Below are 15,028 nucleotides of genomic sequence, written 5' to 3' on the forward strand. Positions count from 1 at the left end.
GATGGTTTTTGTCAAAAACGAAAGTGGCCGCATCCGTTTTCATCCTCAATCTTTACATATGTTATGTATTATCATCAAATACAATTTCCATTTCAATATTTTGGATGAACACGAATGCGGCCACTTTCGTTTTACCCGGAAACCGTCTTAAATTTAACTAAAATGCTGGAATTGTGAAGATTTCAGTAATTTAGCACGACTTCATGGTGCTAGTATTCAATATATGTGCATTGTAATGTCAAAAAACAGCCCATATTTATGTAGTATAACCATTCTACTATCCAATCACTAAGTAAAAGTTTACATAGCAGTTTTGTTAAACCGCTATATTTTGGGGCCGAAAAGAGGTCTTACTGGACCTACTCCTTTGTATTTTACATTTTTCTAGCAAAATAAGAAATTAAACATAATACATTGATTTAAATACTTTTTGTTTTCATCGTATATTTTCATGTCATTTGTAGTTAATTTTTTGTTGAACATGTCAATAGTTTCCCATTTTCCTATCTTATTATAATCAAATTAATTTAAGGTATTATTTTTTTTCTCTTTCAAAGTCTGACAAATAAGCTCCACTTTTGTAACAGATGATATCCTTCCTTTCAAAAAAAAAAAGGGTTTGCCTAAACCATTCATAATAAAATACTTCTTTGATCTCTGACAAGAGTTATGTCCACTTGCTGGTTTAAATAAGATTATTTTTGCTCAGTTTAAACTTGATTCTTTACTAATTTACATAAAAATCTACCTTGATGAAAGTATAATAAGGTCAGCAGGAAAGAATTGACCACTGGTCACCTTTACCAGATCTCCAACCATTAATTGGGTCCATTTCAACAAAGTCCAACGTCCCTCTCTCAACGCTGAAAATAATAATTCAAAATGTTTGATTTGGTCAATACAGTTTGAATATTTTCATATATAAATTAAAGAGATATGGTATGATTGCAGATGAGAAAATATCAATCGCAAATCTAAGATTCTGTTGTTCAACTGAATGCAAGGTTTGTCATGCTTAGCATACATATTATACAAAATATCAGAAAATAGAAGTAGGTGACTTCCAGATCTTACAGCAGATTCCATTGAGTGTGTAGCGAAAGGTAATATATTTGGTTTGCTTGATTGTTAGCTGAACCATGAAGTCATTATTAGGTCAGGTATACTACCCTCCTTTCGAAGTAGCATTGTCCAACAGACAGATCAATTGGTTTTCTGTTGGACTAGTCTATTCTAAAGGTAGGGAAGTTTACCTAACCTATAAATAACTTCACGGTTCAGCTAACAAGCAAGCTAACCAAAGATATTACCTTTGGTTACACACTCAATAGAATCCGCTGTAAAAGTGCTCTTATTTTACATCTTTTCACTGTCAAGTTGCTGACCAAACATGAAGTTACTCTTTAAGTAGTTTACGAGAAAATGTGAGGAGAAAATTAGTTGAAAAATTTACATTCAAATTAAGTCATTGCAGACGGCCACAAGTTTATGTTGTACCTACCAAAGACCTCCCTGTTATTTACAGCGTCATCTTGTCTGTGTCTTTTCTATAAAATAAACAAAAATTCTTAATTTTTCTTCACACATAGACAAATTTTAAAGTTACACAAATAAATATGATAATTATTCCAAAATTTGCTTAAAAATTTTAAATAATATCAGAAAATATGGCATTTTCTTCTATAATATTTTAAATACAGCAAACATTATGCAGTTTCTGACAAAAATCTAGCAATTTCATTGTTTGAAAGCAATTATTCAACATGATGCCCAGGTATTTTATAGCTTACAATATGTCTTTGTTGAAGGCTGTACAGTGATTTTTAAATTGCTTATATCCTCATCTTTTTGTCTCTGGTGGATACTTATCTTATTTGAAATCATATCCCATGTCCTTATCTTTATATGAGGTCATATACTTATTACTGGTATATAATATCACTTTCGGACACGCAAGATAGAGATGCATATTATACACCTAATAGTTCAAAATAGAAAGTTATAAGTTATCGGCCATGTACACTGACCAATACCCTAAGACGTGAAACGATGCATGAATTTGCATGCTCGACAGGAAATTGCTTGAATACCTGGACGTGTCACACCCCCTGCAATACCTTTGGGAGTAATACCTTTAGCCATGCAGGTGATCAGTGGAGTGAAGATCCTAATTTATTTGAATAAAGTTTATTACATAAAAGAATTATGAACTAATTAGATTTCCGAAAACAATTCAAGTTTCACGGAACAATTATTTATGATTTGAAATTTTTACTATTTAACTAATTCCAATATTATCATTATTGTTAAAAATAACAGATCATGGTTATTAAAAAAAAGATAAGAAAATTTTCCGTATCAACATAGTTTATATAGTTAACTAGTCGGATAAAACAACCGTACGATTGACAAGATATCGACACGCAATTATGACTACATCGGGTTACTGTAGTTTTGGTCCTAAGACATATCTTGGGTGCAAAGCGGAGAAGTAACAAAATGGCTGACCGGAAAGAATTGATACTCTAAATTTAAAATCGATGGTGATCTCTTATCTAGCAGAATTAAACTTAAATATTCATGAATTTCAGCATTTTTATACAGAATGAACATAATATCAATTTTTGATTTTTTTGCGAAGTTTCCCTTTAAGACAGATCTTGTAGCGACATTAACTTACATAATCTTCTATGATTTCTTTAATGGCTGACACTGACAGTATGAACAGAAGTGGCAAGGCTGTGGTATATCTTCCTGTGGGTGATACTTGGGGTATTTGCTGCAAAAAAGAAAACTTACTACTTATATCACTGGAAACTCAAACAATAACAACATTTTATGAAATAGTTATACGATCAAACAATATGTTATAAAAAAATAAAAGTAAAACCTTTTTTTTACAATTGCATATGATGTACTTAATTTCATTCAATATTATTATTTGAATCAAAATTAAACATAATCTGATAAATATATTTCATCACTTATAAATGTTATTTAAATAGCATGATTTCAACTTAAATTGTAGAAAAATTTGTAAGGGTTCTGCGGAACCCAGTGTCTCGCCTTCTTTTGCTGTTAATTGCAGGCTCAACAAAAATAAAATAAAAAAAGAATAGTTTATGAAACTAATAAATGTTTTTAAAACAACTGCAGACTGTACATGTATGTATGGTTAACTGGAAGAAAATCAAAGTCCATTTAAAAGTAAAATATGGAAAAAATGGATTTATATTTTTACAAAATTTTCCTCTTGATACTATTTTATTATCATAATTAAGCTTCTGTCCCAGTTTGGTACAAACCCAGGATAGTTTAAGAAAGTTATTAAAATTTTAAAAACTTTAACCACAGAGTGAATGTAATGTTTCCCCGCAGAAAAACTAAGTCCGTTTAAAAGTAAAATATGGAAAAAATGGATTTATTTTTTTACAAAATTTACTTCTGGATACTATCTTATGATCATAAACAAGCTTCTGTCCACGTTTGGTAGAAATCCAGTATAGTTTAAGAAAGTTATTAAAATTCTAAAAACTTTAACCACAGAGTGAATGTAATGTTTCCCCGTAGAAAAACTAAGTCCATTTAAAAGTCAAATTCGGAAAAAATAGAATATTTTTTATCCAAAATTTATTTCTGGATACTGTCTTATGATCATAAACAAGCTTCTGTCCACGTTTGGTAGAAATCCAGTATAGTTTAAGAAAGTTATTAAAATTCTAAAAACTTTAACCACAGAGTGAATGTAATGTTTCCCGGTAGAAAAACTAAGTCCATTTATAAGTAAAATTAGGAAAAAATGGAATATTTTTTTTACAAAATTTACTTCTGGATACTATCTTATGATCATAAACAAGCTTCTGTTTAAGTTTTGTAGAAATCCAGTATAGTTTAAGAAAGTTATTAAAATTTCAAAAACTTTAACCACAGAGTGAATATTTGTGGACGCCGCCGCCGCCGACGACACCGACGACGGAATGTAGGATCGCTTAGTCTCGCTTTTTCGACTAAAGTCGAAGGCTCGACAATAATAGTGGAGGATCCAGCCATTTTAAAAAGGGGGGGGGGGGGGGGGGGGGGTTCCAACTATATGTCCCCATTCAAATGCATTGATTGGCAAAAAAAACGGGGGTTCCAACACCCCCGAACCCCCCCCCCCCTTGGATCCGCCACTGAATAAAGTTGTTATTATTCATTATATCAATAGTTACAGAGTTAGTTTTCTTGTTTACATGAAACTTCCTCTAAACTGGATGTAGCTTATATAATGATGATCATTTAACCAATCATTTTTTTCCGTTAGATTTCCTCAAAATCCTCAAACCTTAATACAAAACTCCTAAATTTATGCTGTGTTGTCGTCACTGAATCAATGTGAATTTGATTGTTGTAAATTTCTTATCATTTAAGGTATTACCCAACACTTGAACTAAAATTAATTTGGCTCGTTAAATTTTCTTAAAATTTTGACAAAGTATTTACCCTTTGACAAAAAAAATTTAAAAAATAAAAATTTTTGAACCAACTGTTTTATCAGAAAAATTACACTGGTTAAATAGCAGTTTGACAAACACTCATTTTGATCATTGAGAAGCTTAATATCCCTTTACCAGCACAACATAATTAAAACGTATAGCTGATTTTATAGAGTTATCTCCCTGTAGTGTTAGGTACCACCTTAAAATCTCATATTAGTAAATACCTGTAGTAATGATATGAAAAGGAAGAAAACATTGGCGTATCTTCTAAATTGCTCGAACAAAAACTTGGGTAGGAAAGATATCCAGCTGTATTTTGCAGTGCTGAAAAAACAAAATCATTGTTAGTTTTAGAAAAATAATTTTCCAAATTTATTTATTCCTTGGTATCTTCAGTGAATAAATTCATGCAGGCAGCATTTAATAGAAATAACATAGTCTATATCCTTTAAAATCAGTCTTTTGAATGACATTACAAGTGCACATCAAGAAAAGAACAAACTAGAGGCTCTAAAGAGCCTGTGTTGCTCACTATGATCTATGTGCAGATTCAACAAAGGACACAGATGGATTCATGACAAAATTGTGTTTTAGTGATGGTAATGTGTTTGAAGTTCTTACTTTACTGAACGTTCTTGCTATTTACAATTATTTTTTTCTGTAATGAACTTGGCCCATTTGTAACAGAGGAAAATATTTTGTAAAAATTTACAAAAATTTACAAAATTTATGAAAATTGTTAAAAATTGACTATAAAGGTCAATAACTCCTTAAGGGGTCAACTGACAATTTTGGTCATGCTGACATATTTGTAGGTCTTACTTTGCTGAACATAATTGCTTTTTACAGTTTATCTCTATCTATAAGGAAATTTAAGATAATAACCAAAAACGGTAAAATTTCCTTAAAAATTACCAGTTGTCTGTCATAATTCATCTGAAATTGCTGGGCAGATGGATCTTGACTTGATTAACAATTTAACTTTGTCAGATTTGCTCTAAAAGCTTGGAATCAGAGTTATAAGCAAAACTCTACATTTTACCCCTATCTTTTATTTTTAGCCATGGCCGCCATCTTAATTGGTTGGACCCCACTGATTTTTTAAACTAGATACCCTAAAGATGATGATTGTGGTCAAGTTTGATTTGATTTGGCCCAGTAGTTTCAGAGGAGAAGATTTTTTGTAAAAGTTAACGATGATGGACAACGACAGACACCAAGCGATGAGAAAAGCTCATGCATGGTTACAGTTAAAACCACCTGACTTTATTGTTACAGTAAAACCTACCTGACTTTGTTGTTACAGTAAAACCTACCTGACTTTATTGTTACAGTAAAACCTACCTGACTTTGTTGTTGCAGTATTTGACAGGCTGTGGAGAGTTAATGTATATAACTCTTTGCTGTGTAGGTTCAACATCTTCTGTTGTCTCTGATGCTAAAACTTCTTGCATTGGATGGTAATCTGGAACAAAAAAGGAAAGTATATATTGCCCATGTTTTAAACTAAAGGATGATTTACTTTTAGAATCAGGAAAGGAACCTGGGAATAAATGTGTCCAAGAGATAACAACCCAACCAAGGAGCCAAAAATACATCAAGGCCACTCAACACTGAGAATAGGGCTCATAAACAATAAGGTATATGATTTCAATGAATGGGATGCCATACTGAACTCTGTAGCATACAACTGAAAAAAATTAAAAAAAAAAACAGGACTAACAAGGTTCCTGACTTGGGACAGGAAAAAAGTTGGAAGGGGTTTAACATATTTTGTGAGATTTTAACTCTTCTATATGTTTTGGATGACATTTGAGGGCAGAGGAGAGGGAGGTGAAGGACTGGTGGGATGAGCAAAAAGGAGTAGGTTCAGTAAGAACACTTTTTGGCCCCAAAATATAGCAGTTTTACAAAATTGTTTAAATGTAAACTTTAAGTGATTTATTGGACAGTAGAATGCTTTTGCTACATAAATATGGGCTCTTTTTGACAAAACAATGCACATATATCGGGTATTAGCATCATTAAGTCATGCTAAATTACTGTAATCTTCACACAATTCTAGCATTTTAGTTAAATTTTAGACGGTTTTCGTGTAAAACGAAAGTGGCTGCATTCGTGTTCATCCTTAAAATTGAAATGTAAGTTGAATTTAATGATAAGACATAACATATATAAAGGTTGAGGATGAACACAGATGCGGCCACTTTCATTTTTGACAAAAACCATCTGAAAAGTGACATTTTTTGCATATTTGGTAGATTTTTCAAATTTGAGCTTGAATCAGATCTTTTTTAATTACTAAAGCAGTAAAAATCTTTCACATAAACTAATTGATTCAAAAGAAATAGACACTTAAGTGTTTAAAAAGTGGTCCAAATCTTTCGTCAGATGAACCTGAAATTTGAGGCCAAAATCAGTCCTTACTGGACCTACTCCTTTGCTATTTTTGAAGAAACCTTGATTCATCATTGTACTGTTAAGTTGTTATTTCTTGTAGAACTGAAAAGATGTATTTATTCAATGGAAGGATAACCTTCCAATTCATTAAACATTTGTATATGTTCAGGATAAGAACATACCTGTTGGTGACCTTCTGCTGTTGTGTTTTTTTCTTTGGTTGGGTTGTTGTCTCTTTGACACATTCCCCATTTCAATTCTCAATTTCGTGTCTATTTTTATCTAACTTACAATGTTGTCTTCCTCATCCTGTCACATTTATATTTATCAGACATCTCCTTTACTTATAGTATAATATGACAATGAACTCTGATTTATATTATATCAATAAAATTGAGAATGGAAATGGGGAATGTGTCAAAGAGACAAAAACCCGACCATAGAACAAACAACATCAGAAGGTCACCAATAGGTCTTCAATGCAGCGAGAAATTGCAGCACCTGGAATTTTAGTTCTCAAGTTGGTCAAAATCACATGGTACAGTGTCATTTCACAAAATATTCCATTTTTTTTCTTGTTAGTGGATTCTTTATTGTTTGTTGGATACCAATTTCTGTGGAATTCATTGATAAAGGTGAACCATGAAATTACATGTCCAATCAATGACAATATTTCTATAGTTTTGTTTGCATTCTGGGCAAAACCAAAAAATTAGATATCCACGAAAATTGTTACCCATGAAAACAAATGAATCCATAGTATAGACATTTCAGAAAAAAAGTAAACAGCGTGTATTAATTGTCCCATGCATTGATGGCATTTTTGTAAAACAAAAAATTAAAATCTTATTTACCTCAAAAAAGAATTTTGAGCAGTTGAATTTCAAAGTATGACAATAAGTAGACCAATGCCACAAACTTAAAATAAATGTTTTATTATTTTCTAAACAATAGGCAAGAATTTAAGGAAATATTTTTGTAATAAAATGTTTCAACTTATTTCCTGTATTCATGAGAACTATCAGTACAAAATCTATAACAATATATGTATCATAATTTTTACCAGTAATAGAACTGTCTAAAATGACATATCAGAACTAGAATACTGTGGATTTTATATATTATGTTGAATACTTTTTTTTATATTGAAGAAAACTGCATTTTCATAGATATTTGATTTCAAGGTTTTCATTTTACAAACAAGCTCCATTGAACATTTAAACTTGTGATTCACTTATACCCCAGATATCCATAAAAATTGGCATTAATGAATAATAATTAATCCACAGTACACTTAAATTGGCCAGATAACTTTACATTAACAAACACCATCTATCAGTCTTGAATGGTGAATGCATTATATAAGTTGGTAAATCTAATGTGGGTGTACCACAATGTTATTATCATAGAATAATCTATACTACCAATTCACATTAAATCCTGCAGATACTGATAATCTGCTTATATTTGACAGAATAAAATATGTATTGTGCTTATTCCAAAGATATAAAAGTTTTAAGAGCATTTGAAAATCACCACAGATCAATGAAGGACAGACAACTCTGTGGCATAAAAAAAGACAATCAAAACTCTACAAATCATAGAATCAAAGAAATAGAAACAGGTTATGGGATCAAAATATGAGGAAAATTTAGGTTAATTGACCAAAACTCAATGTATGCACTTTAAAGAAAAATTTACAAAAAAAAGCAATGAGTGAATTGATGGTCAATGTCAACAAAACAAATAATGACAATTAAACAGACCAACGAATCAAGTAAACAGGTTACAAAACTGACTTCCATTGTGAGTGGTTGCCTACTTTTTCTAAGACATTAATACATTCACAGTGTTTATTCTACTTCTCATAAAACTTCATGTTTTATATTAGGGTAAACATTTCAGGGCTTTTTAAAGGTCACTATGCAACATGGACTTTGTTCATTGATGAAAGCAGTATGCATGGTGACCTATAAAAGTTGTTGATATTTGCTTTCTTGTGGAGGGTTGTCTCATTGGCAATCATATCACATCTTTTTAGTTTTATATACACAATGTGATGTTGTGACTTGTCACAAATATTTGTATCATATAAGTAAATAAGTTAACATTCTCAAGCATGTACTGTTTATACATGGTAAAAAATACATGTCTCTATCAGTGGTCTTGTAAGCTCAAAACAGCTGCACCCACTGCCATGGGGTCCTTTGCAGAAAACCCCTTGGGTCGTCTTTATAATGTACCAGTAAAATTGCTTTTTGTGTTACCATTTGATTGTTGATGTTTCATTAAAACGAAGTGTTGGTGAGAATCACCAACCTACAGATGGAAAACTTGCAATCCTTGTCTTTTAAGATTGACCTCTTATGCACCTGCAAAGTTTGAACTCACAACCCCAGAGCTAACAAACTAGTTTGTTGGTACTGTATTCTAACTACATTTACTGAAACTACTCAGCCACAGAGGCCACCACTCTCAATCAAAGGGGAATACATAATTAAGAATATTCATAATTTCATTATATTCATTCTATTAAGAGCTCAGATGAACTTAATCATTTAATACTGAATTTAAGTTTTAAGCAACAAAAAAGCAGACCACAAACAAAATTCAATGCTATATATTATCTTCAGTGCGACATGCATTCATAATACATCATAATACATACAAATACAGCACTTAATTTAAGGATGCTGAAATTAATTCTGCTAAATAAAACACCATACACGGTATAAAAAAATTAGTGCTTCTTGCTTTTTGTAAGAAGTTTTTGTAGCATATTATTAAGTACTTTAACATTATACAAAACATTTAGACCGTTCTAAGCATTTGTATTCCATTTATAACACAGATACATGATTAACACCATATGCTAACAAAATTATTGATTTTCCCCAATCATACAATAAAAGACTATAATCAAGTTGTCATGTATTTCTAATAACTTTCAATATTGTCATTTTTTTATAGCTAAAATTCATGCAATCACACAATAGGAGCAAAATAATGATATCTGTCCTGTATCAAGATATTGATTTGATCATTGAATGTTTACCTTCGACAATTTCATTTGACCGTTGATGCCTATGACTAATGAGTATAAAAAAAGACACTTACGTCCCTGCATTAAACTTTGTAGGTGTATATCTGGAGCAGCTATTGTCGGCATTGTCAGCAAATATCATAGACGAGACATAAAAACTAAACAAAACCTACATATTCCTATCCAGAATTATTTGCACTTATTCATTCAGCTCCTAGTATAGAATTTGTTAATTCCATTGAGAATTGTCATCAATAAATGCTCCAATAATCTGCTAGATAAACTGGGAGATTTCACATGTAAAGCTGCAGAGTTCTCAATGAATCTGCTTTTTATCTTAGTTTCTAATTATATCATTATAATTGGTCAAAATGACAAGGGCTTCATCAATATTCCAGAGAGATGTGTTTTTGAAGGTGACGAATAATGGATTTTCTAATCATAATAGAACTTTTTTCTAAATAAGTAGCTTCAAGGTAGAATACATTACTTGATAAATTCCCAAGAAAGATCACTAGTTACAAATTAATTGCTAGAATAAGTGTTAAACATACCTTCGCTTAATAATTAATTTCATAGAAAGAGTTTCCATTTTAAGACATAATTTTGCTGCTATTAATTATTAATTAAGGCACCTGTAAGAAGCCAAATTGAACAACTATTTCGCTGTAACTTTAATATGTGATTCTCCCTGGCTATTGTAGCATATTTATCTTATGACTTATTTCCAGACAATAATTGTGTAATGACATTTATCAAAACTGTTGCTCAATGTAAGTATTATAACATTTGAATTTTAATGTTTATGAATATGAACATTTATTGACACTTAAAGGTCAACAGGCTTAAATAAATCAAATCAAAACACTAAAATATGAAGTACAAGTGAAACAACTAGCTACTGCCCACGCATTTAGGCTATTTCATGGGGTACAGTTTTTTATTGGTAGAAGAAGCCCAGAGAAAACCATCGACCTTTGGTAGGAAACTGACAATCCTAGTCAATTAAGATAGGAGTCTAATGCACTTGCAGGAGCGGGTTTCAAACTCACAACATTAGTGTTGACTGGCTAGTGATTACAGTAGTAACTACTTTGACCACTCCGCCACCGAGGCCCTGTGATGAATCCAAAAACACTTCACATGGTTAAGCTGGCTTATATAAACTCTGAATCTAAATTTCAGAAATCCTTGTATATATGTAGTTCCTGAGAAAGATGAGACAAAAATCATTCATGAGATGGAGGGACGGACTTATGGACAGACAGAGGTAAAAAAAAGTATACCCAACTTTTTTTAACCCTTTCCTCCATGGATACTTTTTATTAAAATACTTGATTTGCATAGGATTTAAAAAAAAATCAAAAAATCAGCAGGTTTAAATTATTAATGCATTGCCAAAACAAATATTTCATCAAGGAAATTCCAGTCATAGATTCTCATGAATATCCTCTTGCTATTAAATACAACTTTTATTAAGTCTGATGAAGTTTTTTCTTAGATGAGACATTTCAAGTGAGGGACTACGCAGGCGTCAAAAGGCGTCATTATGGAGTAAAGGGGGTGGCGTCAAAAGGCGTCATTATGGAGGAAAGGGAGTATAATGCTATAAAAATTAACTGGATAATGATATAATTGTTGAATTCAAATATTTACTGACACATGAAGATATTTGCTTCAATAACTAACACCCAAACTTATCCAAAATACAAGTATTTTTAGAAGACATATACGACTGAAATGTGTTACTCTACTTTTTTAATAATTTAAAAAAAAAAAACATTAATTTTGAAAAAAGTGTCAAACTCAAAATAGCATTGCGTTAAAACATCAAATCATTCAATGTTATGGTAAAGATCTTATAGCTACCTCACACTGGCTCAATGAGGAATACTGTTTTCATGATTGTATTTAACCTTTCTTATAGATATAGGAAGATGTGGTGTGAGTGCCAATGAGACAATCCTCCATCCAAATAACAATTTATAAAAGTAAACCATTATAGGTTATTTTACGGTCTTCAACACAGATGTTTTAGTTTTTATGAAATACTATGGGTTAAATTTCTACCCAGGAATAGATATTTGGCAAAACCTTTAGTAACTTTGTTTCCTAAATGCTTTTCAACTTCGTTCTTCATTTGGCCTTTTTAGATTTTTTAATTTGAGCATTATTGATGAATCTTTGAGGCTTAGTACCTCAAGCTTAGTACATAACCAATATTTTTTTTAAGGAGGATTGTGTTACTCTCACTTGGAAATTTAAAAACTTCTGGACATTTCAATATGCAAAGCAAATTTGAGACCCTTGACATTATGACTTAATCTGATGGTTATTTGGTCACAATCATTGTTCATAGTTGAGGAATTTCATTATTCTATGTTTGAGTATGAATATAGGTCAATTGACATTGAGATAATAATGACATTCGAAGAACCAATTAAACTAATCAATAGTCATTTGTTATTAAATAAATAGTCAATATCATTGTCAGTCCTGTTTCTATGAGTTATTTGCAAGAATTTCTGCCAGATTGAAATTACTTGAATGACATGATACTGCTCAAAATTAGATGAAGTACACTTTTATAGAAAAGGTATTAGAACCATGGCCATGTAGCAGGGTTTATTTGTTAGAACAATCGAATTTGTCAGGCACATTAAGTTGTACATGTAATATACTACATGTATTATTCTTTACTATTTATTTTTCTTTAAATATTTAGCTCAGATAACTAATGTTGTTGCATTGAGAACCACCAAAATAGACTAGGTTCAAATGTCCTTCCAAATCAATTTTATGCCCTATGGTAATATCTATAAAAAAATTAAGGATGTACTTAGGTGAGGTTTTGGAATTTGTGTTAAATGTTCGCCCTCCTTGGTGTTTTTCCATAAAATACAATGTAAAATATTTTGCCCCATAACACCCATTTATTTTTTCATATAAGACTAAATAGCTCATGAAAGGTCATTTACCAAAATTTTAGAAGATTCTTAATTTTCTTTCTTTTGTTTTGAGACCTAATAATACCAATGCAAATATAAGGTAAATGTCCGAGTTAGCCTTTTCCCGCCATATTTTAAATCTCAAATATCTCGAAAAGGAGGTCCATGACCTATCAATATTTTTTGCTTATTTTTATTCTTAACTGATGCTCTACCACTTTAAAGTATCAATTTTAGCTTCTTAATTTATTAATTTTCACCTAACCTCACCTAAGTACATCCTTAGAGTAAATTTTACTATACATGCAACATGCTTCCATTACCTAAGATTTATCAAATAATGAAACCATATTGTGTGCTTGAGGTTGTGGGTTTAATTCCCAGCCAGGTCAAACCAATGACTTGATATTGGTATTTGCTACTTCTCTGCAAGGCAATTAGCATTAAAGAATAAGAGCATAGACTTGTCAGCTCACTAAGAGTTATAATAATGCGTCCAGTTACGTGAAATATCTTCTTGCTGACTGTTTATTTGTGAGCTAGCGCATTAAAAATCAGTCTCAGTGTGTTGTCAATTACAAATTCTAATGCAATAACGTTTGTAATGTTCATTTTGATTGGATAACGTCACTTATTTACATGGCATCAATTGACAATTGATGCTATGGGCTGTACTTGAAAGCGCAGACGACATATGACAGATTTTAAATACATGTTTTATCGTTGTTTTCTGTCAGTTTCATCAGAATGAGGACAACAATATTGTATTTTAAGCTCTGACGGCTAATGCGTCGGCAGTAAACTTAATTTGTGACCATCAAATCCCCAATTGATGCCGTCAAAGCTTAAAATACAATACAGTTATCTCCTTAATGTAGGATTCATATCAATATCTCTTTATAGATATAGGAAGATGTGGTGTGAGTGTCAATGAGACAACTCTCCATCCAAATAACAATTTAAAAAGTAAACCTTTAACATGTTCTCAACCTGAAATTGCATTTAGTTTGTCACTGAACATTAAACAGCCATTAATCACCATCATTGTCAACATCATCAAATAATGATTCAAATAATGTAATATTCAAGTCTAGACATATTTTCAAAATTCTTGTGTTTTATATTTCAGGAGCCTGTTAATTCAGGGGTTGTTTTTTGTTGCTGTACATCTTATTCGTTTTTCATTATCATTTTATTATTTTGTACATAATTCATATATTCATACATAATGTTTACTGACAAAAAAAATATATGTTATCATTTACAAAATACTACACCCTATCCCCCAATTATGAGGATATTTTGGTTGGGGAGGTATATAACACTTATAAATAATTGCTAAAGTTATGAAAGATGTCTCACAAAATACAAAGCTTCAATATTTCCATCATGCTCATTGATTATTGGTGCAATTGTTTTTGGATAATATTTCATAAACTAGAATACTCTGACACCCAATTTACAACTTTGTATACAGTTTTTTTTTGCCAATATCTTTATAATAGTTACATATTATCACACAATGAAAAGTAATTAGTTTCAGTGTTGTTTATACACAGGTGATAACAGGTTAATATTTTTATCTTCTCTGTAGCAAATTTATCTAGCGATTACCTCACATTTCCAATAACACCAATCAATACCTGAATGGGAAGAAATTCTTCATTCTGATGTCATAGCTATCAACTCACAGCATCATTAATGCTCCAACATGTCCCTCAGGTATAAATTTCTTGAACTAACATTGGATAAAATTGTTTATTCTAAATTTAACTGCTTTTGTCTCATGGGATATGTATTCAATTGCATAAAGTTTGTTTTACCACTTTTAATGATACTCTGAATGTGAATAGAAAAGCAACACTTCACAAAAAAAAATGTATATTCATTAAAAATTTAAACCAACAAATCTAGAATGATTGTAAGGGGTATATGTATTTCAGGTTTGAATTGAATCATTACTTGCACCAAATTTAGTTGACCTATTGTTTATAGTTGCTAAGAAACTACTTAACCAGGAAAATTAAACATTGACCAATGAACCATGAAAATGAGGTCACGGTCAAAGGAACTATGCCAGACAGACATATACACCTTACAATCAATATATGCATCAAATACACTTGACTTATTGCTTATAGTACATGTATCTAAGATTT

General features: G+C 31.2%; 1 protein-coding gene across 4 annotated transcripts in view; it reads right to left on the reverse strand.

Annotated features, from left to right (window-relative positions):
* Nucleotides 1–15,028, reverse strand: part of LOC134696295 (probable phospholipid-transporting ATPase IA) — a 65,840-nt gene that overhangs the window by 45,225 nt on the left and 5,587 nt on the right. For all 4 annotated transcript variants that reach the window (XM_063558009.1, XM_063558005.1, XM_063558006.1 and 1 more), the window contains exons 2-6: nt 5,823–5,943; nt 4,703–4,802; nt 2,681–2,779; nt 1,502–1,547; nt 749–863 (exon numbers count right to left, since the gene is read on the reverse strand). In XM_063558009.1, coding sequence (XP_063414079.1) covers nt 749–863; nt 1,502–1,547; nt 2,681–2,779; nt 4,703–4,802; nt 5,823–5,943 — 481 coding nt within the window. The remainder of the gene's footprint in view (nt 1–748; nt 864–1,501; nt 1,548–2,680; nt 2,780–4,702; nt 4,803–5,822; nt 5,944–15,028) is intronic.

This window comes from Mytilus trossulus, chromosome 14 (assembly GCF_036588685.1).
Source record: "Mytilus trossulus isolate FHL-02 chromosome 14, PNRI_Mtr1.1.1.hap1, whole genome shotgun sequence".
NCBI classification, from domain to species: domain Eukaryota; kingdom Metazoa; phylum Mollusca; class Bivalvia; order Mytilida; family Mytilidae; genus Mytilus; species Mytilus trossulus.